The sequence below is a fragment of the Alnus glutinosa genome, chromosome 6, assembly GCF_958979055.1.
Source record: "Alnus glutinosa chromosome 6, dhAlnGlut1.1, whole genome shotgun sequence".
Lineage (NCBI taxonomy): Eukaryota > Viridiplantae > Streptophyta > Magnoliopsida > Fagales > Betulaceae > Alnus > Alnus glutinosa.
In genome coordinates, this window is record NC_084891.1 from 26,203,085 (window position 1) to 26,230,058 (window position 26,974).

The 26,974-nt window shown below is 37.4% G+C and overlaps 2 protein-coding genes and 1 non-coding gene across 13 annotated transcripts in view; 2 read left to right on the forward strand and 1 right to left on the reverse strand.

Moving 5' to 3' along the window:
- The window catches only part of LOC133870690 (MADS-box transcription factor 23-like), a 31,699-nt gene extending 22,889 nt beyond the window's left edge, over positions 1-8,810 (forward strand). For 2 of the 5 annotated variants that reach the window (XM_062307867.1, XM_062307868.1), the window contains exons 4-8: positions 5,569-5,630; positions 7,254-7,353; positions 7,442-7,483; positions 7,572-7,655; positions 8,263-8,439. In XM_062307867.1, the coding sequence (XP_062163851.1) occupies positions 5,569-5,630; positions 7,254-7,353; positions 7,442-7,483; positions 7,572-7,655; positions 8,263-8,439 (465 nt within the window). Of the gene's footprint in view, positions 1-5,568; positions 5,631-7,253; positions 7,354-7,441; positions 7,484-7,571; positions 7,656-8,262; positions 8,440-8,511 lie in introns of those variants that run through there. The other 3 variants (XM_062307869.1, XM_062307870.1, XM_062307872.1) reach the window with 3 other exon arrangements.
- LOC133870691 (uncharacterized) overlaps positions 1-26,974 on the reverse strand; it is a 44,427-nt gene that overhangs the window by 9,391 nt on the left and 8,062 nt on the right. For 3 of the 7 annotated variants that reach the window (XR_009900766.1, XR_009900765.1, XR_009900764.1), the window contains exons 2-4: positions 21,649-21,716; positions 10,011-10,171; positions 9,648-9,684 (exon numbers count right to left, since the gene is read on the reverse strand). The gene's annotated coding sequence lies outside the window, so the exon portion shown is untranslated. Of the gene's footprint in view, positions 1-6,517; positions 6,597-9,129; positions 9,534-9,647; positions 9,685-10,010; positions 10,172-21,648; positions 21,717-21,866; positions 21,980-22,060; positions 22,099-26,974 lie in introns of those variants that run through there. The other 4 variants (XR_009900767.1, XR_009900770.1, XR_009900768.1 and 1 more) reach the window with 4 other exon arrangements.
- LOC133872120 (small nucleolar RNA Z247) lies at positions 965-1,103 on the forward strand. The gene has a single exon (XR_009900966.1). It is a non-coding gene; the product is annotated as a small nucleolar RNA Z247 (small nucleolar RNA).

The following is a 26,974-nucleotide window of genomic DNA, read 5'->3' on the forward strand; positions in this document are numbered from 1 at the left end:
CATCTTGGGTACAAGTGTCTTCACATTCCTTCTGGTAGAGTCTACATCGCCCGACATGACTTTAATGAAACCAACTTCCCATTCCTCACATCCACTACCAACAGCTCATCTTCCCCTATTGGATTAGACTTGTTATTCGATAATGATAAGTGTAAAGTGTTAGAGTTAGAGTTAGATCAAGATTCTTCCTCTATGGATAATCTTTAGACTAGTTATATTCTATTAGTCTAGGTCTCTTTAGTCTTGTGATAAGGTAGATAGTTATCAGTACTGGAACTCTTCATGTAAAAGATATCTAGTGTAACCTAGATGACCTATTCTCTATATATACTAACATTGCCATACGATTGCAGTATGAAGTTTGCAGTATGAAGTTTTACCTACATATCCTAAAATCCTATATGGTATCAAAGCCAATCAAGACTAACGTTTATGGCTGCTCCCACCTCTGAAACTGATTCTACCACCACCTCAAACCCAGCTCTTATCTCCATCCCAATTACTTCTCCTATTCCTATTCAAAATGTGCACCATCACCTCTCTGAAAAACTAACCCAGGATAATTACATCTTATGGCAATTCCTCATGGTTCCGTTTCTCGAAGGCCACAACCTGTTTGGTTATGTTGATGGCACCTTCCCTCAGCCTCCAAAACTCATCCCTGACCAAACCTCTAGTCTCCTCATCCTCAATCCCGATCATTCTCCATGGTATCATCAAGATTGCATTATCTTCAACGCCATCATCTCCACGCTCACAGTGGAAACACTGCCCCATGTTATTGGCCTTACAACATCTCGAGAAGTCTGGGTCACTCTTGAAACTCTATTTGCTGCGCAGTCCCAATCCCAGATCCTCCAACTCAAGCAAGCAACTATCAAATCTGAAGAAAGATGCTCAAACTGTCTCTGCTTATTTCCAAAAAGCACAGGGAATTGCAAACCTCTTGGCTGCCATTGGCAAGCCCGTCGAAGATTCAGAATTAATCTCAAATATCCTTGCCGAATTGGGTGCTGATTATGACCCCCTTGTCACCTCTGTCACAACAAGGCAAGATTCTCTCTCTCTTATTGATCTTTATGGCTACATGTTATCATATGAACTGCGTCGAGAGACTCACAAAACAACTCTTGAAATCAACATATCTACTGCCAACATTGCTCAACGTCAAAGTCCTAGCTATCTGAGGAACAATCATGGCTCCAATACGGGCTACCACAACACTAATTTCTCTCGTGGCAGGGGGCGTGGCCGTGGTCGAGGACGACCTCATCAATATTCCTTTTCTGGTCCATCCCAACGCCCTACATGTCAAGTCTGTCACAAGCTAGGCCACATGGCTGCCACTTGCTGGTTCCGTTTTGAACAAGGATACCAATCTGAAAGCTCTCCCTTGAATGCAAACTTGGCTTCCCTCCCTGCTACATCTGACTCTCAATGTTATCATGACAATGGATCTAATGTCCATCTCACGAATGAGCTGGCGAACCTCAATATGCATGTTGAGGACTACAATGGCACTGATCAGATACGAGTAATGCTCACGGCATCACTGTCTTTGTCCTAATATACGATGACATCATAATCACAAGCTCCCATCAAGCAGCCATCTCTCAACTCATCAGTGACCTTCACGAATCCTTTGCCCTTAAGGATCTTGGACCTCTTCACTTTTTTCTTGGCGTTGAAGCTACATTGCACAATGATGATCTCAGCCGTTTTGAAGGTTCTACCATTACAGACTCTACTCAATACCAAAGCACGGTGAGATCCCTTAAATATCTCTCCCTTACTCGGCCTAACATTGCCTTTGCAATCAATAAAGTATCACATTTATGCAAGATTCTAGGGACACGTCAGCCGTAAAATGTATCCTTCAGTACTTAAAGTCCACAATTTCACATACCTGCTGCATTTCAAAGAATTCTACAAAGCATCTCACTGCTTACTCAGATTCCGATTGGGCTAATTGTCCTGATGACCGGCGCTCTACTTCCGGGTATTGTGTCCTTGGTAAAAACATCTTATCCTAGAGCTCCAAGAAACAACCCACGATGTCCCGATCTAGTACCGAATCTGAGTACAAGGCCATTGCGAATACAGCTGCAGAGTTAACTTGGATCCAACACTTCTTCGTGAACTTGATGTAATATCTCCAGAACCACTGATTTTGTATTGTGATAACATTGGCGCCACGTATCTCGCTTCAAATCCTATCTATCATGCTCGCACAAAGCATATAGAGATTGACTATCATTTTGTCCGAGATATGGTCACTAAAAAGTTCCTTAAAGTATGCGTCATCTCTGAAAAAGATCAATTCGCCAATATCCTCACGAAGCCACTTGTTGCTGCCCAACGTTCATCCTCCCACGTTGAGTTTGAGGGGGCGTATTGGATTAGACTTGTTATCCGATAATGATAAGTGTAAAGTGTTAGTTAGAGTTAGATCAAGATTCTTCCTCTATGAATAATCTTTAGACTAGTTATATTCTATTAGTCTAGGTCTCTTTAGTCTTGTGATAAGGTAGATAGATATCGGTAATAGAACTCTTCATGTAAAAGATATCCAGTGTAACCTAGATGATCTATTCTCTATATATACTAACACTGCCATACGATTGCAGTATGAAGTTTTACCTACATATCCTAAAATCCTATATCCCCTTCCCCCATCCCAAACTCCTTGTATGTCCCCATTATGGCACCAATCACATTTAGAAAACAATGATGCAACCAACACTCCTCTTATAGCCATCTCCAACTCCCACAGAAATAGCCATTGATTCCTCATATCTTCATACTCAAATACCCTTAGCCTCTCCTACTGCATCCGATCCAGCTCCTCCACGAGCACATGGCAAGCCACACAATCTCAGAATCGGATTTTCAAGCCTACCACATTTACGGATGGCAGAATCAGGTATCCACCTCCTTAAGCACTCACAGCTCTCCTACAAGGTCATGAAGTTGAGCCAACCTACTACACTCAAGCAAGCCAACATGCTGAATGGCGCAAGGCCATGAATGAAGAGTTTGATGCTCTCCTCCAAAATGGAACCTGGTCCCTTATCCCTTATCCCTCCTACCCCAGCCATGAATGTAGTTGGGTGCAAATGGGTCTTTCGAATTAAGAGAAAGGCTAATGGGAAAATTAAACGATATAAGGCTCGGTTAGTGGCCAAAGGGTTCCATCAACAACCCGGGATCGATTTTTCAAAAACTTACACCCTTGTAGTTAAACCTATAACTATTCGAACGGTGCTATCCATTGTTGTGTCTGCAGGTTGGGCAATCCATCAAGTTGATGTAAGCAATGCTTTTCTCCACGACAGTCTCCAAGAAACCGTTTATATGGCTCAGCCTCCAGGTTTCCAACACCCTTCATACCCCACGGCTGTCTGCAAATTGCACAAAGCCTTATATGGTTTAAAACAGGCCCCACGTGCCTGGTTTTCACGCCTCAGTACTCAACTTCTTTAACTCAAATTCACAAGCTCCAAGGCTGATTCATCTCTATTCATTTACAAAGCTCATGGAATTCTTATTTTTCTGTTGATATATGTAGATGACATAATCATCACAAGTTCAAGCATAGAAGCTATCTCTCAACTTATCTAAGATCTCCACTCATCCTTTGCTCTCAAAGACCTTGGACCTCTACATTTCTTCTTAGGAGTTAACGCTACTTGGAATTCAGATGGCCTACATCTATCTCAACGGCAATACATCCATGATATGCTGAAGAAGACAAATATGGAGCTTGCCAAGCCCGTATCTACTCCAATGTCAACATCTACAACTCTAAGCAAGTTTGATGGCTCTACAAATACAGACACCACACTCTATCGCAGCACCGTAGGATCACTCCAATACCTATCCCTCACTCGACCAAACATTGCCTTTGTTGTCAACAAGGTGTCTCAATTTATGCAAGATTCAAGAGATCCTCACTGGTCTGTTGTCAAGCGCATTCTACGCTACTTGAAAGCTACAATTAACTACACTTTTTGCATCCACAAACTTTCATCACATCAGCTTATTTCATTCTCGAATTCTGATTGAGCTGGTTGCTCGGATGACAGAAGATCCACGTCTGGATAATGTGTATTTCTAGGTAAAAATATAATATCCTAGAGTTCAAAGATACAGACTACGGTGTCACGTTCAAGCATGGAATCTGAGTACAATGCACTTGCTAATGCCTCCACTGAAAATAATCTGGAGCTACCTATCTTACTTCCAATCCAATCTATTAGGCGCGTACAAAGCCATAGAGATAGACTATCATTTTGTGTGGGATCAAGTTGCTGATAAGAATCTCAAGGTTCAGTTTATTTCTGGGAAAGATCAACTAGCCAATGTTCTTACAAAACCTCTACCTTCTGCAAAATTTGTTCAGATGACTTTCAACCTCAACGTAAGGATGCCTACGTCAAGTTTGGGGGGGCGTGTTAGATCAGATAAATCTTTATCACATGATAAAGATAAATCTGTCAAGACTTCAAGATAAAGCTCAAAGCTTAAGTTATCTTTTCTGACAAGTGTCTGAAGACTTTGTATAGCTTTAGGTCTCTACTATGTTATTGATAGACTTAGTTGATGTACAATCCTACTAAAGGATTAACTCTTCTTATTATAAATACACTCTCTCTGCCATATGGTTAAGTAAGTAGATTAGCAAACAAGTCTAAATCCTATATTACTAAACAAACCGGACTGAGTTCCATTCACAAGTAGGGAAAATCTCACCGTAGAAATCATATGCCTCCAATTCATACTTATTTTGGATTTCCACAAGAAATCATCATGCCATTAGAGTCTTCCAAAAATTGGCATCTAATTACAATGAAGAAGCTACACAAAAGAACATGATATAGGCATAGGATAATTCCAACCAGAAGCAAATGGGTACCATAGATTTAACCAATTTATCAAACCCTATACAAAAAAGTTGAGAATGATATAGACTATGGGTTTGAAGGTTCTTACCATCTACATTGAATCTGCTTGAGGTTAATTACAGAATTGAAAATTCCTGAATGTGTACTTGAGCTATACTGCTCATTTATGAGCCAAACTTTACATAAATAAGAAAAGAGGAAAGTCTGCACAAAATGTGCTTTGCTCCATATAGGAAGAAAATAGTTTTAAAAAGGAACATAAAATAAAGAAGACATCTCTACCAGAATAAGAATATGGATATTTCTAGAGAGTTCAAAAAGAGGACCAGTCAGGAACGTCTTAGCCCATGGGGTCCAAGATCTGAGCAATATTTTAATTAGATATATTGAGTTCTGCATATGTATAGTACGTAATAAAGTTGCTAGAATTGTATACTTACTGATAACTTAACATGTTTATTAAATTCATTCTCATTGTATTGCATATGCTACTTCTAGACCTCTGACCAGTAATTCATCAACAATATGCTTCCCGGGTTATTATGAAGATTTATTCATTTATATTCTTTTCAGATATGTTCATAGTAATGTTTGAACAAAGAACTATATATTTCATTTTTCTCCTATATTCACATTAATCAAATCAGCTTTTTTTACTTGCTAGTATTGGCAAAGGGAGGCAGCAATGTTAAGGCATCAATTGCAAAACTTGCAAGAAAACCATCGGTAATATCCTTTCCCTGTAAACTTGAATTTATTATAATACATAGTAAGCAAGAAACGACGACATAAGAGAAATGCATAATTAAAAAGTCCTTTACAAGTAGGAAATTTTCTGTTACTGAAACTTAATTGGTCAGACACTTCTAAAAATGGTGCCAGTATCCATGTCTTTGACACCATTTATAACAAACAAGTCAACCATTTTCAATTGAACAAACATGCGAAAAACATTTGCATCAGCTTTTTCTTTCTCAATCATATGATTCATCTCTACTTGTCTTCACGAACACAGGCTTCTACACATTAATATTCAGACATATATACATGCATATACAAGCATATACGTATAAATGTATATCTTCCTTAAAGCATATAGCCAAAGGACACATTTTTTCTCATGTACCCTAACACACCATAACACAAAAAAACATTTACTATGTCAACGTCAGTTACAGTGCTTCAAACATCAATTTCTAATTTAGCTAGATAAGATTTCCTTCAAATACAAAGTTACAAAAAGGCAATAAACCTTAGTTCTATCTCCTGAAGAAGTCAAAATTAGTATTGCAGAGCTGGTATTTACTTTCTAAATGATATTTTTCTCATTTAATTGGATGTAAGATATGTACTTTCTAAATGATCTTTACAAAGCCAAATGAGTTTGTTCAGAAAATGGAGAAAGCCATGCACTAGCTCAAAAAGAAGAGCCAAGTTATTTGTTCAATGTTTTTGGTTCTGAATGACCAAATATTTGTCACATAACATCTACAAACAAGGAAAAGACGGAAAAGGAGGAAATAAATTATGATTTTCAAAGCAACTTGAATTCATTCCTACCTGGAATTGTTTGTAGAAATATTTCTATTTTCAGAACAATAAGTTTGTCTTACCTTGAGGCTTGTTGAAAACAAAAGCACAAAGACTTTTCCCAGACCATGGATACACCATTGACACCTCGACTAATGCCTCTAGTAATTTTAGACAAATGCCTCTAGTAATTTTAGAAAGATCGAGGACTATCATAAGCAGTTATATTATCTAGATTGCGCCCCTTTGCGCTTTTTAATAAATTGCAATTACTTATCAAAAAAAAAAAAGTTATATTATCTAGATTGACAAATAACGCATATAGACAGTCATTACTCCCCATTGGATACACTATGCAGGGCCTAGTTGACATGTTCGTCGATCTCAAGCTACAATCAAGCTAGATATCACGTGGTAAAAAATAGAAATCATGTATACCATGCTATACAGCAAAGAAAACTTATGGACAATTTTGGAAATAGATTTGACATGACATCATGATAAAAAGTAAAGAAAGAAAGCAGATCATACATGCTAGCCAGAGAACAAGGAATGGAGCTAATTGCATGCTCATAAAAGATAACCTGTGTTTTTAAGTAAAAGCTATTAATAACAAGATGAGTATGATCAAAAGCTGAATCAAATATAACACCAGACTGTGCTACACCTCATCTCACCCCTTGGATCATTCTCAAAGTATAGCAATTACCAAATTAAAGAGTAGCAGTAATGTTATAGTTAGAAGATATGGCCCCTTGTGTCTTATAAATGTTCAAGTTGCAAATTTAAAGGCTTAAACAACATCTATTAACATAACAGGCAAATGATGGGTGAAGAGCTCTCTGGCTTGAGTGTCAAAGATTTGCAGAATTTGGAGCACCAATTGGAAATGAGTCTACGGGGTGTTCGAATGAAAAAGGTTTGAAAGCTTCTTCCCAAATACAAAGCTCATTCTGTAGAATTCCAAATACTTGAATGATACTTACAATACTTTTTTACTTGTGTAGGACCAAATTTTAATGGATGAAATAGAAGAATTAAACCGAAAGGTTAACCCTGGAAACAGTGGCAGCTTAGCTTATCTTCATTTTAACCTGTTACTGTTTGCATTGCTAAATTTCATTGTCTTTGTTGCAGGGGCAGGAAATTCACCAAGAAAACGTGGAACTGTATAAGAAGGTAAACCTAATTCGTCAAGAAAACATGGAATTATATAAGAAGGTACTAACTAAGAAAACTAATACAATGATCTGTTAAAGTATTGATTAAGTGATTAAATTTACATCTTCCTATGAGCTTAAGCTTTTCAGAAAAGTGGTGATTTAACATGGTATCAAAGCAAAAATCATGAATTCGGACCATGTCTCTTTCATTTACCTCCCATTTCAATTAAATATTTCACGTGTTGGGCCTCATATATTACAAGGGAGTTTGAGCCCATACGTGAGGGGGAGTATTAAAGCATTGATTAAATGATTAAATTTACATCTTCCTATTAGCTTAGCTTTTAGGAAAGGTTGTGATTTAACATGGTATCAGAGCCAAAGGTCTTGAGTTCGAACCTTGACTCCATCATTTACCCCCATTTCATTTAAATATTCTACGTGTTGGGCCTCAACTATTAAAAGGTAGTTTGAGCCCACATGGTAGGGAGAGTGTTAAAATATTGATTAAATGATTAAATTTATCTTTTTCCTATGAGCTTAAGCTTTTAGGAAAAGTAGTGATTTAACACAATCATCCCTTATAAGAGTAATATAATTCAATCCTTGAACTTAAACCTGAGATGTTCTATAATCACCCTCAACAGAAAAGTTTTTGATCCTAGGTTTATGGAACAAGGGATGTGAATGGAGCAAACCGAACTTCCCTTCTCTTAGATGGTCTTGGCATTGGAGAGGACTCGCATGCACCTATCCACCTCCAACTTTGCCAACCACAGCAACAAAACTACGAGACACCAACAAGAGCTACAAAATTGGGGTACATTATTCTCCAGCACTAAATATTTCAATCATGAATACCAATTTACTTTGCCAAAATCTTGACCAAGAACATGTTTCCTTGATGATTGCAGCAGACTACAATTGCAATAGCACAGAAGATGCAACTGGCGATGGATGCCGCTTGGTCTATATAAATAAAATGGCCTATGGTTATAGATTTATGCTTCTATCAGTGGCATAATTCAGAATCAGTGACATGATATAAGAGCCACAAACAATTCAGTAAAAAGGCACTAGTTTGAAACGATCAAAACCCAAATTTAGCATGTGTGTGACTAAGCAATGAAACTAGCTACCTCTGTAATGATAAGATTAACTGTAATAAGACTCTAATTGAAAATGCACTACACGTACGACGCATTTTTGAGCAGTCTTATAAGTCATTATCATTGAAATGGACAAACTGGCTAAAGAGCATTCACATCCGGTTCTTCAAAATTTTCTTCAAAAGAAAATTTTGAAGAAGAACCACACTTTTCTATTTTTAGAAAATCACTTTTGAAAAACACTGTACACACCACTTTTCATTCTTTTTTTAAAACTTTTCGAGAGAGAAGAGAGTAGGAAAAGTTTTTTATTAGGCTTAAAGAGAGAGATGAATATAATAAAAGATGAAGGATGAAAACTGTAGCATTTTCTTTAAAATGAAGGGTGAGAAAGAACCAGATGTAGGGTGATTTTAACATGTGATTCTTCAAAATTTGAAGAAAATGAGAGTTTGAAAGGGTGATTTTCACGTGATTCTTCAAAATTTGAAGAAAATGAGAGTTTGAAGGACCAGATGTGGATGCTTTAAGAGGTTGATACTAATTATCTTTTTGGTACAGAGGATATGAGGAAAAAAATGCACATAACCATCTGCAACATGTAATTCATGTAAGACTGTAACTTATGCATAAGTAAGCATAACTATAAAAGTATCTCAAACAAAATATTGTTGAGGAAGCGTCTTCTTAACACGCTATATCTATGGATAGCGCCCCATCTTTGCCATCTAGGTGTTTCTACTTACGTAGACTTTCTTAATTTATTAGTTGTTCTTCCCGGTTAGGAGCTCTCTTGTATACTTCCCGTGTATTAGGGTTGCGCCCCTCTGCGCTTTTTATTGAATTTTAAATTACTTATCAAAAAAAAAGATATTGTTGAAACAGAACAGTGTATTTCAACTCAATTAAGAAGTTCAAAAACCAAATAAAGTCGCACCTACCTTGTTCTCCTCACCCCATGTTATACAAATAGAGAACCTGTAATTTGCACATAAATCAGGACAATCAGAACCCATAAAAAAAAAACACACACACACACACACACACATTGACACACATTAAGAGTAAGAGACCTGACAATATGCACCACTGCTCAATCTAATGATACAAATGCACAGCTCCAAAACATGACAAAACTAATAAACCCACTGAAAATTTATTAAGCTACCAGGAAGATGACACCATAGAGTTTGCTAAACATAAACTTCACAATATTCAATTTAATGTAACATTAAAATCTTTTAGCATGGACCAGTTTTTATCAAGATGCAAAACATATTCTATGAATATAATATTTACTCAACTGGCAGAAGTTCAATGTCACTGCAATCCAGAAATCAGAAGAGAAGATCTCGAGCTTTAATTGGTGCAACAGTGGTCACTACTGGTTTACTTAAAACAAGACAGCTTTATTGATCATCCTGAGCTACTTGTTCAAATTCAGGTTTCTGCACCAAACTCAAAACTGCACAAAAAAGATTGTTACAAGAAAAGATCAATGGTTAGTATGAATGCTCCCACTCATCCAGGATGAAGACTAAGGCATACAATCCAGTATCATAATTCTCTTGCAAAATAGAAAAGAGTTTTCCCTTTCAACAAAGGCAAGGTCATGCAAAATCACTTTTGGGACTCGGGACTTATTTAGGAACAGGAAAAAAACAGTATTATCATAAATCTGTGATAACAGTTTAGTTACCAAGGCTCGAAAGGCGTAGCTTACAAATAAAGTGCTTTTAAAGCATTTGAAATACTAGATTATAAGAAATACTTGATTCCCTAAAAAAAGAAGTTTATTCATTTAAAATAGTTATACAACCAATAAAAGGTCAGTCATCAGTTCAGGGGTCAAAAAATTGTTTACACAAGTTTCCTCATTGATAATTTCCAACGTGAAAACTTAAAGTGTTGGGTAGAAACCTCAAAAATTGAGAAGATGAGTATCCCAAATGTGAAAATAACTTTTGGAAATAACCCAAACATATTCTTTGCAACACCCCGGTCCCATATTGAGAATATGAGTATCCCACATAAAGTGATTGGTTTAAAAAGACACTCATGGGTACCAAGTCCCACATTACTTACTAAGTGAATCTGTGCTTCATAAGTAATTTTAAGGAGGCTCCAAATTGACTAGTTCTTTTGAGGGTAATAGTACAAATGTGGCTAGCGTTTTTCCCTTAATCGTTACATTCTTAAATCCCAATATTATCTTCCAGGAATCCAAGTGTCGATGGCATGTTGAATATCCTATTTCAAATGCCACAATAGAGTATTATTCAATTGGCATGAGTTGATTTTGACAAAATAAGCTAAAACTAACCGAAAACAATTGAACAAAACAATCTAATCTCTACTCTTTCTCATTTTGAAAATTAATTGTTAAAAACTTCAATTTGAGAAATTGATTACATTAATGCAATCTTCTCTAATGATTTTTCAAGCAAATGAAAAATGCCACCAACTGAATCTTATTTATCATAGCAACTACATCTCAATCCCATGCTATTGTTAATGTCAGAAAATGTGCTCTTTAACACATTGCTATTACTATCATCATATACCATCCACAAAAACTACCACAAATTATGCAACTATTGCTACTACAACTACTATACCATTACTCACATCATAGTTCTTATACCAAAAACACCCTAACATCATTAGCATCTTTCCCCTTCATGAGGTTTCAGCATTGCCACTATCAACACTATAATGCTAACATTACCGCCATGTTGCTGCCTCTATGATATGTTATCACAATCACTTCCATAGAATAACAATCAATACCATTTACAAAGCCAACATAACAACCATTATTGATTATGGTGAAGGTAGCATTGAATGATGATTTTAATTTTTGAAAATAATTTTCCAAATACCTAACATCATTTCGCCTAAAAAAAATACAATGGTGGGGATGAATATACTTTTGTACTTGGCAAATCAATAGTACTATTGTCTGATACCAAGTAATTCCTCAGCAATAGATTTAGGAATAATGGATAATGGCAAGGCATTCCATACTCCAAACCAAGGTTCAAACACAACCTTCCTAGCAAAGCTAACAAAAGTACACGCACCATATATTTATTTCAAACTTACATGTTGGACAGAAAACGAGTCAAGCCATTTATGAATAGCTAAAGCCAACTCGAAAAAAGCATGTTTGTAAGCAATCAATCTCATTAAAAAAGCGTAAGACGCCCCTCGATACACTAGGAGTATGCAAGGAACCACCAAAGTAGAAAGAAAAAAGCGAGCGAGAAAGTCAACAAAAGTAAAAGATCAAGGGTGGACATAAGCCGTAGTCCAAAAGTGCAAAGTAAGGTAGAACGAGGAAAGAATTTCTTCCAAGGTGCTTTCCAAATCCTCAAAGCTCCTATTGTTTCTTTCCCTCCATAAGCATCAAAATAGGCAAATAAGCGCCATTTTCCAAACTGCAATGCTCCTTGGCCTTCCAAAGGACCAACAAGCAAGCAAGTCGATAACCTATCTGGACACCCAAGACATCCCAAAACGACTGAAGAGAGAACTCCACAAAGCAGAAGCCATATCGCAGTGAAGAAGGATATGATCCACGAACTTCCCAATCTTCTTACACATACAACATCTATTAATCACGATAACATGTCGTTTCCTAAAGATGTTCAGGGTAAGAATCTTGCCAAGAGCCGCGGTCCATACAAAGAAGGCAGCCCTTGAGGGAGCTTGAGTGCACCAAACGCTTTTCCAGGGAAAACGGCTACTTCCAAAGCAAGCTAAGGAGTAAAAGGACTTGACCTTGAATAAATATTTTTTGTCTTCACTGTCTCTACTCACTTTGACTAAGCGCAACACCTGGAAGAAAAAAACAAAAACATCCTCCTCCCAATTGTGAGCATCCCTAATGAAGCTCACGTTCCACTGGTTGGAGTCGCCCAAATGCTCCAAATTGTCCACAATAGCGGCTTCCTTAACATGAAAAATATCAAATAAAGCTGGAAAAGCTACTTTAAGAGCCGTATCCCCACACTACAAATCGTGCCAAAAACTGATCTTGGAGCCATCCCTACAACAACAAATCTAGTGAATCGAGAGAAAGAATCCCAACCTTTTCTGACGTTCTTCCACACCCCCACCCCAAAGGCACCAAGAGAGCACGACATGCCCCATAGGCTGCCGTATTTAGAATCCACCACAACTCTCCACCACGCATCTCTCTCAGACCCAAAATGCCATAGCCATTTGCCTAGCAGGGCGCGATTGAAAGCCCTCAAATTTCTAATCTCCAGCCCTCCCTCAAAGATCAGGGAGCAGACCTTGTCCCAGCTAACCAAATGATATTTAAATTCATCGCCTATCCCACCCCATAGAAAGTCTCTTTGTAGCTTCTAAATGCAATTGGCCACACGAGCAAAAATGGGAAAGAGAGACAAGAACTACGCTGGAATATTGGAGAGGGTACTCTTGATAAGGGTAATCCTACCACCTTTGGACAAATACAACCTTTTCCAACTAGGCAAGCGACGCTATATCTTAACCCCGATACCATCCTAGATAGACTTAGCCTTGTAACACGCCCCAAGCGGCATACCAAGGTACTTTAGGGGCAGAGAGAACGTTCTGCAGCCCAAGATGATAGCCAACTCAGCAACATTATCCACATTGCCAATAAGGACCAAGAGGGATTTGGCTAAATTGACCTTTAAGCTAGAGACAGCTTCGAAGCATATTAAGAGAACACGCAGGTAGCGAAGGTGGCTAGGGTTAACCTCACAGAAGATCAAGGTGTCATCCGCGAACAAGTTTATGATGTTGACCACGGGAAGCCTAGAACCCACAGAAAAGCCTGAGAGACGACCATTGTCAACAGTAACATAAAGCATTTTGCTCAAAGCCTCCATGACGACTACAAACAGGAGGGAAGACAAAGGATCGCCCTGTCTAAGCCCTCTAGAACTATTGAAGAAGCCAGACGGCGAACCATTAACCAAAATAGATAAGCGAAAAAATGCAGTGTGATATCCAAGAGATCCATTTTTTTTTTTCCGAAAACAGCATCTTTTCAGCATGTACAATAAGAACTTCCAGTTGATGTGGTCAAAAGCCTTCGTAATATCCAGGTTGCAAAGCACCTCAGGAATACCAGACTTGATACGGCTATGCAAACATTCGCTGGCTATGAGGACCGAGTCCAAAAACATGTTTACCTTGAACAAATGCATTTTGAGGCTTTGAGATAATCTTCTCCATAACACAACTCATTCTATTAGCAAAAACTTATCAATGATCTTATACCACTCACAAGACTAATAGGCCGAAAGTCCGCGAGATTAGTTGCCCCAGGAGTCTCGGGGATTAAGGCAATGAAGGAGGCATTGATGCTTTTCACAAATTTGCTATAAGCATGGAAATCAAAAAAGACCCCAAAGATATCAGATTTGATCACGTCCCAGCAGTCTTGGAAAAAAGCCAAGGGGAAGCCATCGGGACGTGGAACCTTATCTCTATTCATACCTTTCACCACCTCTAGGACCTCCCTTTCCTCAAAGGAAGCTCCAGCTGAGAGGCCTCCTCCGTAGCTAAAGAGTTGAAAGCAAGGCCATCCAACCTAGGCCTCCAGTTGTATTTCTTAACAAAAAGGGACTCAAAATTGAACAATATGTTCTATGATGGCCGGTTGATCTGAAGTGACTGAGCCATTAACAGACAAAGATTCTATGGAGTTTGTACTCTCAAGCTTGAGTTACAAACTTGTTACATAAACAAACCAATCTTCAATAGCTCAGCACGCTTAGGCTTAATAATATGCTTGTAAATAGTTCTATTTTACTCATAAGTGAGGATGTCAATATATACACGTGTTTTTTTTTTGGGGGGGGGGGGGGGGGGGGGGGATTATCAATATATATTTAGAGAGAGAGACAGAGAACTTCTCCTCATCCATTTGTTCCGCACCAATGTAGGATTCAATCATTATGTCTGAATGTGAAGAGTCCACATTTATATATTCTTCTACTTTATTGTCATATTAGTATTTGATGTAGGATTCATTTCAAATACTTCCCTAAGAGAGTTGATTAAATCCCACATCAGAAAGAAAAAAGATAGGCTGGTTAGGTTAGTCCCTTTCTATAGATGTAAATCCTTTCACAAAGCATGCTAATATTGACTTGAGGACCTACTATAGCAAAGCCTAATCATCAAGTGAATAATATTACTTTTATTGTAAGTGTGGACCACGGGCATTTAGTTTTAATTGGCTTAACATGAATTGAAGGAATATTTTTTTTTATGAGTAAGAGAAATTTCATTAAAAGCGCAAAGTACGGTCAAGTACACTGGGAGTATACAAGAACGACAACTAAGAAGAAGAGGAAAACAATACAAGAAAATCATAATAATTAATCACTATAGGGGCAAGGAACGCAACCGTCCAAGAATATAAAGAATGAAAGAAAAAAGAAATGAGCTCCTCAATGGTTCTTTCTTTGTCCTCAAACTATCTATCGTTGCGTTCCTTCCACAAGCACCATAAGAGGCAGCAAGGAACCATCTTTCACACAACCACACTCCGAGAGCGACCACCCATCCACCAACAAGCAAATAGATCTACCACCCAACGAGGCATAACCCAAGACAGACTAAAGCGACTAAAAATGGCATTCCAAAGAACGCAAGCGAACTCACAATGAAGGAGTAGATAATCCACAAACTCCCCATTCTTTTTACACATACAACATCTATCAATCACAATGACTTGCCTCTTTCTGAGATTGTCCAAAATAAGGATCTTCCTTAGAGCTGCCACCCAAGCGAAAAATGCCACTTTTAAAGGAACATTGGTCCGCCAAATACTTTTCCAAGGGAAATGAGCTGCCTCCTTGTAAGCAAGAATCTTATAGAAAGATTTAACATCAAACTTCCCTTTGCATGAAGGAGACCACCAAAACTTATCTTCCCCATCACGATCAAATCTGATAGAATACAATAAGGTGAAGAAGGAAGCCAAGACGTCCACCTCCCAATCGTGGGCCGCTCGAACAAACCTGACATCCCACTAAAAAGATCCGTTCTCCAGAATCAAATGGGCTGCAACAAGCAAATTCTTGTTGCAAGCAATGTCATACAAACCTAGGAAAGCTTCCTTAAGGGGCATCTCTCCGCACCACACATCATCCCAGAATCTGATCCTGGATCCATCTCCCAAAAACAAGTCTGGTATGGCTACTAAATAAACTCCACCCCTTCCTGATGTTCTTCCAAAGCCCTACTCCATGAGACCCAAGGGGGTCTAAGGAACACCAACCAACCCAAGTAGAACCGTACTTAGCATCCACAACTGATCTCCACAAAGCCTCTCTCATGCTCATAACGCCATAACCACTTCCCTAATAAAGCCTTATTAAAGGTCCTCAAATTTTGGATACCCAAACCACCTTCTGAAATAGAGGAACAAACTGTGGACCAGCTAACCAGATGATATTTGAAATCTTCACCTAGACCTCCCCACAAAAAATCTCGGTGAAGCTTCTCTATACGACTAGCAACACTAGAAGGAATGGGGAAGAGAGAAAGGAAATACGTGGGGAGATTCGATAAAGTACTCTTTATAAGGGTAACTCTACCACCCTTTGACAAATACATCCTCTGCCAACTACCCAGTCGTCATTCAGTTTTGCCCACTACATCATCCCAAATGAACTTAGCCTTGAAAGGGGCCCCCAATGGAAGACCGAGATACTTTAAAGGAAGAGAGGAAACTCTGCATCCCAAAATGCCAGCCAAATCATCCAAATTAACATCACTCACAGGAACCAATACTAACTTGGCCAAATTGATCTTTAAACCTGAAACAGCTTCAAAAAAACAAAAAAAAAAAAAAAAAAAAAAAAAAAAAAAAAAAAAACCAAGGAAACGGAGGTGATCAAGATTAACCCCGAAAAAGACTAAAGTATCATCCGCACCTATCAAGGGCACACAATTCTTCCAAAAGCCTTTTCTTGCGAAACTCTTGTTTGTTCCATCTCTTAAGATCATTCTTTAAGGCCTTAAGCTTTTGAGAGAAGATGAAGCTAGGAGAACCTTGGAAATGGTAAGACGTCCACCAAAGTCGCACCCTATCCACAAACCCTTCGGCCTTCAACCACATATTCTCAAACTTGAACGGTCTGGGACCCCAATGAATGCCTCCACAATCAAGAAGAATCGGGAAATGATCATAACACAATCTAGGAAGCCTTTTCTGTAAAGAACCTGGAAACCTGACTTCCCAATCAGGGGATACAAGAAACCTATCTAGACGAGACCAAGTTGGGTTCTATTGATTATTAGACCATGTAAACGACCCTCCAGCCAGAGGGAGATCCATAAGACCCTACTCAAAAATAAAGTCCAAAAACTCCAACATGGCAGTGTTTAAGTGAACATCACTCGATCTTTCGGCAGGAAAACAAATGAAGTTAAAGTCTCCCCCAATACACCAAGGCAGCACCCACCAAGAAGAGAGGCCAGCCAACTCATCCCATAGAGAACTTCTAATAGCATCCATGTTAGGACCGTAGACCCCAGCAAAAGCCCAAGAAAAGTCATCTTCAACACTTCTAAAAGAGCAGGCAAGAACAAACTCACCCACGAACACATCAATCTTCTCAACAATTCTTTTGTCCCACATAAGCAACATACCACCAGAGGCACCACAAGAGGCTAGGTAACACCAGTCCGCAAAGGGACAGCTCCAAAGATTTCTCACTAGGATGTCAGAAATAAACTCCAGTTTAGTTTATTGCAAACAAATAATACCTACCTTCCATTGCCTCAAAAAATTTCTAACTCTTAACCGTTTCTCACCCTCGTTTAACCCTGAAGGAATATTATTCTGCAGTGGACGAAAAAAGTTCCAATTTAGCAATTTTTTTCATCTTCGTCAGCTCGAGAAGCACACACCAAATCCAACTTGAGCTAAGTTTTTAGGGCACAAGATGAGTCAAGTCAAGCTTGAGCATATTTTTGAACAATCTGAGCTCAAGCACTGTTAGTTGAATTCAAACTAGAGCCCAAGATTAACCTCTTTTTTTTTTATAAGTAAGTAAGTTTATTAAAAAGCGTAAGGCGCCCCTAAGTACACCGGGGGTATACACGAGCAGCCAAAGCTAGCACAAAAAAAGAAAAAACCCAAAAAACCCCCAAGAGGACGAAGCCCGAATCCCACCAAAAACCCCAAAAGGAAAACCCTAGAACCCGAAAAAAAAAAACCCAAAACAACCCACAAAAGAAACCTAGAGACAACCCAAAGGCCCTCTGATTAACCTCTTATACATGAGCATAAGCCAAACCCAAACTCTACTAAATAGGTAACAAACCAAACTTAAGCTCTTATTGTCAATTTACACGCGCATCTGATGGGACCTGAACCCATGACCTCACCCTCCACTTTGCTACAACGGGAAGAAGTACCATTTGAGCTAAAGATCCTTGGCATTTGCAACATAGAAAGCCTCTTTCTTTTAACAACTTTCTTGGAGTAGATTTCTTATATAAAGATATATATTATGACATAATTGTTATCACTACTACATCTTTTGACAGGAGCCCATGTCTTCTCCCAAGATCCTTGACATAAGTGTTATCACTACATCTTTACCAATCCAGTGACTATTAGGCAACCAAAATATTGACTTATATTAACGTCCCTATTAGAAAGAGGAAAATTAACTTTTATTGCACGCTTTATTATTCCAAGTATGCACAATATTACATATTGCGTAATCTAAGGTAGTTTGCTCTTATACAACAAAAAGGTTGACCAATAGGTGTAAAGAGATCATATAAAAATTGTGGGGCAGTTGCTCCATAGGGCAAAAAGCAACTAGCACCAAATTGTAGATGAATCCTAGCACCAAGGTGGCAAACAAAGTGTAACCATACTTCAGGAACTACTAAAAAGAGCTTTAAAAAGTTGAAACCAACATCTAACATTACAAGGAGAATGTCTTACATTACCAGTCTCCAACGCTAGTCCCCCCACACTATAGTATTGCCATAGAAAGGGAAGTGTGGCAGACAAAACCAATGGGGTACAAAGACCTGAATAGATCATAACTAAAAGGTCAACAATTCTAGGCCATGTTTGTTCAATGTCTTGAAAACTGTTTTCTTTTTTTTGATGCGACAGAAAATTGAGAAACGTCTTTTGCGTGGGATCCACATTTGAAAAGCATTTTTTGTGAAGTCCACAAAAGATAATTGTTTGGTATACTCTATGAAAAGTGTTTTATGTTTTCAATTGGAAAAATAAAATAAAATAAAAAAACTGACATTTTATTCATGAAAAATAAATGTTCAAAAAAGATATCGAGGAGGCCAAGTATGAGAGACTTTCCATCCGCTTTACCCGTCTGCGCCTCGATGTCGACTCATCACATCCTGGGGTTGGGGGTGGCCACCTCTGCCCCGTTGGGATGGCCGCATGGCCAACTTAGTCTCGTTAGCGTGGTCGTGAGGTCACCCCCCTCCTCTTTTGGGGGTGGTCATGAAGCCACCACTCTAGTTTTTATTTCTTACTATTTTTGAAGTAGTAAGCCAGCATTTACCTCTACAAAAATAAGCACATGTTTTCTCAAAATATTCTTGCAAGGTGAGAAAAGTTTTTTTAAAAGTTTGTTGTGCTTTTTGTTATTTTTTTAAAAATGTTGTGTGTTTTAAAAAGTGAATCATTTGTTCATTTTTTTTTTTTTTTTTGTGCTTGAGTGTGCCCTATCGTTTTTTTTAAAAAAAATTGATTACTTATTAGAATAAATATTTTGAGAAAAGTGTGTTTTTGTTTTTGAAAACAGAAGTGTTTTCAAAAACTTAAACAAACATAGCCCTATCTTTTGGACAACTAAGGGTTTTTAAGTACTAAAAGGAATACTTGATCGTAATAAGGAATAACGTCACAAGACTCACAACCCATTGAATTGCTAGTCACATCTATGATGTACTCCAAAAGGACCAATCGCCATTGAAGCTCTCTAGTACCACTTATACAACCCAATTTCACCGAACCAATTATACAACTAATGTGAGACTTAGCATACACTTATGCAACACGTTCACAGCCCCCACCCAACCAATGAGAGACTTAACATAATACCTTCGTAATTTGAGATATTATAAGCTTCCCACTCAAATTCCTGTTGTTCCTGTTAGGACCTGTGTAGTGCGACAATGGAACAAAGTCACGAGGCATTACTAACATGGCTCCAATACCATTTTCTCACAACCCAACACGACACTAATCACTTATGAGCTATATCCAAAATAACTAGTCACTACATAAGCCCTTTGGAATTACTTAGTCCCACCTAATACACAAATTAATTTGAAACTTAGTGTATGCTCATACAACACCTTCACACTCCGTCTATCCAATATAGGACTTAACACAATGCATCCACAATCCAGTGTATTGCAATCTTGCCACTCAAATCCTTGACGTCCTTGTCAAGGCCTCAATGGCATTACTAAGCTGATGCTAATACTATTTTGTCGCATAGAAAATGCTAACCATATCTATATAAACCCCAAAAGGGCAAGTCACTAATCGATCTCTTTGAAATCACATCTATAACCCAATTCACACTTCAAAATAAATAAATAAATAAATAAATAAATTCCACCTAGTACATAACCAATGTAGGACTTAGCACGTGCTCACACAATACCTTCACAATCTAAGGTATCACAAAGAGAGAAAGGAGCGGGGAGAGCAATAACGTGTTGTTCATTAAAACTTGCTCCATTTAAACAGAAATATCAATAACAACCATAACACCATCAACAATGACACTTTCAATTGTTGAAACTATTAAACACATAGTTATTGGATTCCCCAACCGCCTATGAAAGTTGACCTCGGTCGAGGCATGTTCGAGTTATGGTTCTCTACATTCAGCAATCCCAATTTTAAAGAATAAACAACTGATTTGATTTTGATTAAGAATAAAAGAGAATGATTTGATTTGATCTCATACCTCAATAAAAATACTATCTGATCTTAATAGTTTTGAACAAATAAAATAGTAGATTAGATCTCGCACCCAAAATAAAAGATCTGATCTACTTATTAATATTTTCTGATGATGACAGTTTTAATCATCTTTGTGTTTATATATTCTACCAAAGCAAAAACCCACATAAAAACAGATATAGTCATATAGACATAGATGAGTTTTAATCATCTTTGTGTTTATTTATTCTACCAAAGCAAAAACCCACATAAAAACAGATATAGTCATATAGACATACATGTATCATCACAAAACAACCCAAATTGGCAAACTCTACCTCCCCACACCCCTTACATCACCTAAATTAAAACAAAGGGACAAGATAAAAATTGCAAGGAGTACAGTACTACAATCACGAGGATAGCAGCATGTTACACAGGCGTATAAATTATCAATTACTACCACAGAAAATTGTCCCACGGCTGTGCAACTGTGTTAACACCTAATCAAGTAAATGTAAATACCTACAAAATGATGCAACTAATCAAATCAATTATCTGATGTGTTCAATTAAAACATCTGGAAGTACAAAAAAGTGTGGCATTCTCATTATTTTATGCAGTTTTTCATGATAAATTTAAGTGAAAGAACCATGAAATATTCGTACGGAACTCAATAGTCAAAATTATGATGATTCGCCGGGAATAACAGCCATAAAATATCACAATAGCCCAATTCTTACAGAATGCCAGTCTATTAACTTAATAACTAGGACCAAAACGCAAATCCCCTGACGTTCACAACTCACTAAAAAAGAATACAATGCATTCATTGAGGTAAAGTTCAAATTTAAGTTAAAACCATAAAAAGAATGACCCGGCAAGTTAAAAGCTGACTGTACCCTCCACCATATATAAACCCGCAAAAGAAGATATCAAAAATAAAGAGAGAAACAGTCGTAAATTCTCACCTGATGGCTGAAGAGTGACGACAGATCTGCTTCCAAACAAAATCTGCTTCTGATCTTCCAATTAATATCTGAAAATACTAAAAACGAAATAAATAAGCGTAGTACTCTCAAGGAAAATGTGTCACTAAGTTTTGCAGCACAGTCCTGGAACATGTTTCGTGCTCCGTTTGGCAGCTAAAAATGCAAAGAATAGAAAGAAAATAGGGCTATCAACGTGCCTGTGATAAAATTCGTTGGTTTTATTTGCCGTTTTTCTCCAATGGTTTCTCGGCAGCCAAACGGATCCTAAAAAGAAACCGTCTAAAGGTCATGATGCTCCCGCGAAAATACGCTGCAATGTAGAAACGCGAAAAGTTATAGCAAAATTGAGATCTGGTAAAACCTTCAAGAAAAAAAAGTACGACATGCGAACCCTCGGTAAGCGAAAATATACGCAGGAAAGAGAAGGGATGCAAACCTAGGTCAAGAAAATCGCAATCTCAGGCCGAAATATAGGAGTAGCTGAGAGAGAAAAAAGGACACGAAACGCGGAATGGGAATAGTGTATCCACTTCATGAGAAAGTCAATGAAATTATAGCAGAGAAAGTGAGCGAAGGAGAAGGAGAAAGGGACATGAAAAGTATCTGCAGAGTAAGAGATGAGAGCGATTCCAATAACTAAAGGAATTTAAATGGCGGGGGATGCCCCCACTAGATCTAACACTTCTTTTTCGTTTTCTTTTCTCTTTTTTACTTTGATACCTCTTTTTTTTTAAATTCAAGGGGGTTCTTATTGTCCTAGAATGCGTTTTTTTTTTATGTTTGGGGAGTAGGGACAGCTGATGCTTCATCATAGCAAACAGGTTATTTAAAAGTTTAATTGATTTGATTTAGAGTCGGCTTCATAAGCCTCGAGCGAATAACCGTGGACGTATTAAAAGTGCTCCATTTTTTGTTTTCTTTTTATGTTTTAAGTAATTTAAGTCGTTGAACAAAAAACGAGAAACATTACATGACAACTTTACCCCATTCCACATAATATGATGAAGAGTTGTTTCATTTTTTTTTTATAACTTTAGGAAGTGATTAAAAGATTACATAATATTCAATGAATTTCACTTCATTATAACTACATACTTTTATGGAATATAAGGTTGATTTCAATCTCTTATTTTTATTTTTAAAATTAGTACATTCATGTTCTCGTAAAAGAATAAAATGCATCATTTGGTTAATAAAACACACATAAACTACAATTAAAAACAAAATTGGGACCGCACTAAGTCTGTGAGTTATCCAACACCCTTAAATCACAAATTAATTTTTGTTAATGTCTTATGTTATGTCAATAATATAAAATTATCCATAAATCATATATAAAATTATTTGAATTAGATGTCAACTGATTTTATTTTATTTTTGTTAAAATTGAAAAGCACAATATTCCTAATTTTGTTACATTCCCGCAAACTTTAATTTTTAACATCGATAATGAACACTTTAAGAGTAAAAGACTTGGGATTAAATTAAGGACGAAAATTTACTAAAAAACTGAAAATGTGTCCTTAAATAAATATAAGGCACAGATTTTGGGTGAAAGCTGACTAGTCCTCTTTTTACGCATATCATTCTTAATCAACAGCTTCAGCACAGTCACGTCAAATGGCCAAGCAGCTCTTTCTTGAGCCGCGGCTATCCCTGCGCCGACTTGAAATTTTTGGCCGACTACGATAAGGAGAAAAATCTGGGCAACTCTGCCGGGGCACGTGTCCACGACGTCAACAGTGACGTAAAATCACCTAAAAGCACTCAAAAATTATGCTTTATAAAGGTGGCTCATTTAACAAATGCAACCTTGACACGTAGTCGATGTTCTAACCCCGCAGTTTTTGTTGTAGGCTCTTTTTTCGATTTGTATCCAGAGACATCACGTAAAGAAAGTTCTGAGCTAAAGAATAATATAAAGAAACTATAAACATTGGATAGAGTGCAAAAGTTGGGTGTCCGTCCAATGCAGCGTGTCGAACATTTGGACTTTGGGTCCTTAATGTACCGATTTCTGTACGTCTAATAATTCTTACACTAAAATAATATAACGAGCGAAGACATTTGTTCTTCGCTCTGACCCCTGTACCCAAGATATTTTCTAAAGCAAAACGCTTAAACTCAGACACAAGATTTTTTACCTATATTTTTGCTTTACAACAAGCTTTCAAAATTTTAAGTTAGTGAAGTAAAACGAATAATCTACCAATAAAATCAAAGTATAGAATTGATTTTTTTTCCTTTCTCTTATCCTTTCATTTTTTTTAAATCACCTTTAGAACTGTAGCTCACATAGGTCCTACGAATCTAATAGTAATTTTCAAAAGAAAGAGAATGGAAAAATGATAAAAGATGTATAGCACATCTAGAAGATAATGCTCGGAAGAAGATTATAGTAAACATCATTAGCATCTTTCCCCTATGAGGTTTCAACATTGCCACTATAAACACTAACATTACCACCATGTTGCTGCCTATATGATATGTTGTCACAATCACTTCCATAGAATAGCAATCAATACCATTTACAAAGCCAACATCACAACCATTATTGATAATGATAAAGGTAGCATTGAATGATGACTTTTAATTTTTCAAATGCCTAACATCATTTCGCCTATTAAATACAATAGTTAGGATGAATATACTTTTGTGATTAGCAAACCAATAGTACTATTGTCTGATACCATTTTAATTAATCAGCACTATATTGGAGTAATGAATAATAGCAATGCATTCCATACTCTAAAACAAAGTTCAAACACAACCTTGCTAGCAAAGCTAACAAAAGTACAAGCACCAAATATTTATTTAAAACTTACATGTAGGACTGTAATCGAGTCGAGCCATTTATGAATAACTCAAACCTTGGCATGAAAAAGCACGTTTGTATTCATTTATGAAGGTTAATGAACAAACTCAAGCCTGATTTTCAAACTTGTTCCATAAAAGAGCTAATAATGAAGGATTAAACTAAAATTCGATATAACATAGGAATACCCACCATATGCAACATAGAAAGCCCCTTTCCTTTAGCAACTTTCTTGAACTAGATTTCTTATATAAGGAAGTTATATTATGAAATAATCGTTTCAATACATCCTTTGACTAGTGCCCATGTCTTCTCCCAAGGGCGTAAGAATGTATTTAAAACTTAGCATCTCTGTATCTTGTACGTATATACATTCTACTATGGCTTCAACAATCTAGTCACCATCAGGCAACCAAAATATTGACTTATATTAACGACCCTAATAGAACGAGGGAAATGAACTTCTATTGCACACATTATTATTTCAAGTATGCAGAATATTACATAATAGCATAGTCTTGAGGCAGTTTGCTCTTCTACAACAAAAAAGTTGACAAATAGGAGCAAAGAGATCACATAAAAGTAGTGGATATGGTTCTTCCATGGGGACACCAAATCGTAGACAAATCCTAGCTCCAAGGTGGCAAACAAAGTGTAACCATACTTCATAAACTACAAAAAAGAGCTTCAAAAAGCTGAAAACAACATATGACGTTACAAGGAGAATGTCTTACATTACCAGTCTCTAGTATTAGTCCCCCCTACACTACAGTACAGATATAGAAAAAGGGAAGTGAGACAGACAAAGCCAATGGGGGTGCAAAGACCTGAAAAGATCGTAACCAAAAGATGAGGTCAACAAGTTTGAGTATGTCTGTTAACAGTTTTGAAAACTGCTTTTTGTTTTTGGATTTGAAAATTGTTTTGATCTGACAAAAGGTTGAGAAGTGTTTATTGGTGATGTCTACATTTGAAAAGTAATTTTTGTGAGTCCATAGACAAAAAACTTGAACATGTTTATTTTGGGAAAACAAGTATGGAGCCTGACCTCTTATTTATATTATAAAAAAATTTAAAATAACAATAATAATAATAATTTATAAAAAATAAAAAAATAAAAAAAGAAGAAAGAAGAAGAAGAAGAAGAGGAGGAGAGAAAAGGCCGCGCGACCACCCTAAAGGAGAAGTGGTGGCCATGTGGCCATCCTCAATAGAAGAGAAGGAATGGCCACGTAGTATGTAACCACCTCTACCCCGTAGGTGTGGCCGCGCAGCCACCTCTGTTCTATTGGGGTGGCCGTGCGACCACTCTATTTTTTTATTATTATTTTTAAAATTAATAAATCAACCTGCACCTCTAAAGGAAAAATAAATGATAAGTAATCAAATTTCATTAAAAAAAAAGGAGGGGGGGGGAGGGGGAAAGAAAAGAAGAAAGAGGCTTTAATTCTACTACCATACTCTCACGGTCTTCAAAACTTTAATCATTTTTTTCTTTCCAAATACACCACATTAAGCAAGACATAATCATCTTACACGCTACTACACTTCGATGATACCAAATTGAACTCTCCAACAAATAAAGAGATTCACCACTCATCAAGGCATTAACCACCCTATCCCAAAAAGACCGAAAATAGAGTTCCATAAGGCATTGGCTATATATCAATGAAGCAAAAGATGATCAACGGTTTCTCTACTCTTCTTAAGCATACATAGTAAGGATCTTCCCTAAAGCAGTCATCCGAGCAAAAAAAAAAAAACGGCTCTCAAGGGAGTCTTATTCCACCAAATACCCTACCAAATAAAATAAGTTATTCTTTTTTATAAGTTTAAAAAAAATATATAATAATAATAATAATTTAAAAAAAGGTAAGCCGCCCCTACGTACATAGGAACAACCAAACTAGCCTCAAAAAAGAAATCCAACAAACCCGCTAGACCCTAAAACCCAAGACCCACATGAGGCACTCAACACTATATCATGTGAGCTTGCCTTTCCAATGCCGAGAGGATGCGCTTGCATCGCCGTAGTTAATGGAGCTTTTCAAATTCAATATCTCCCTTATACCTTTGGTCTTTTGGTGCACTACCATTGTTTCCCGATAAAACTCCTCTTCAATGGCATCTAGGATTGCCAAGGACGGATCCTCGCCCTCATCACCATCCATTACCCAATCAAAGGGCATGTCGATATGTAACACACCTAAAGGGTAAGGGAATTCTCCATCCTCCCCATTTCAAATCTCGTTGTCCTAATCCCATACTACGATCTCTCCATCCGAGCCAAAGCCTACCAGCCACTTTTGAGACTGAATCAAACCATTAATCCCTAGAATACTCACCCTTTTCATCGTTAGGAGTGCCGCAACCACCCAAAACAGATGGGACCCCTTCCACCCCAACTTCCTTAGCAACAAGAGTCAATGACAATGCAACCAACACTCTAGGCGAGAGAAGGGGATGCACTAACAAACTATGACTGAGAAA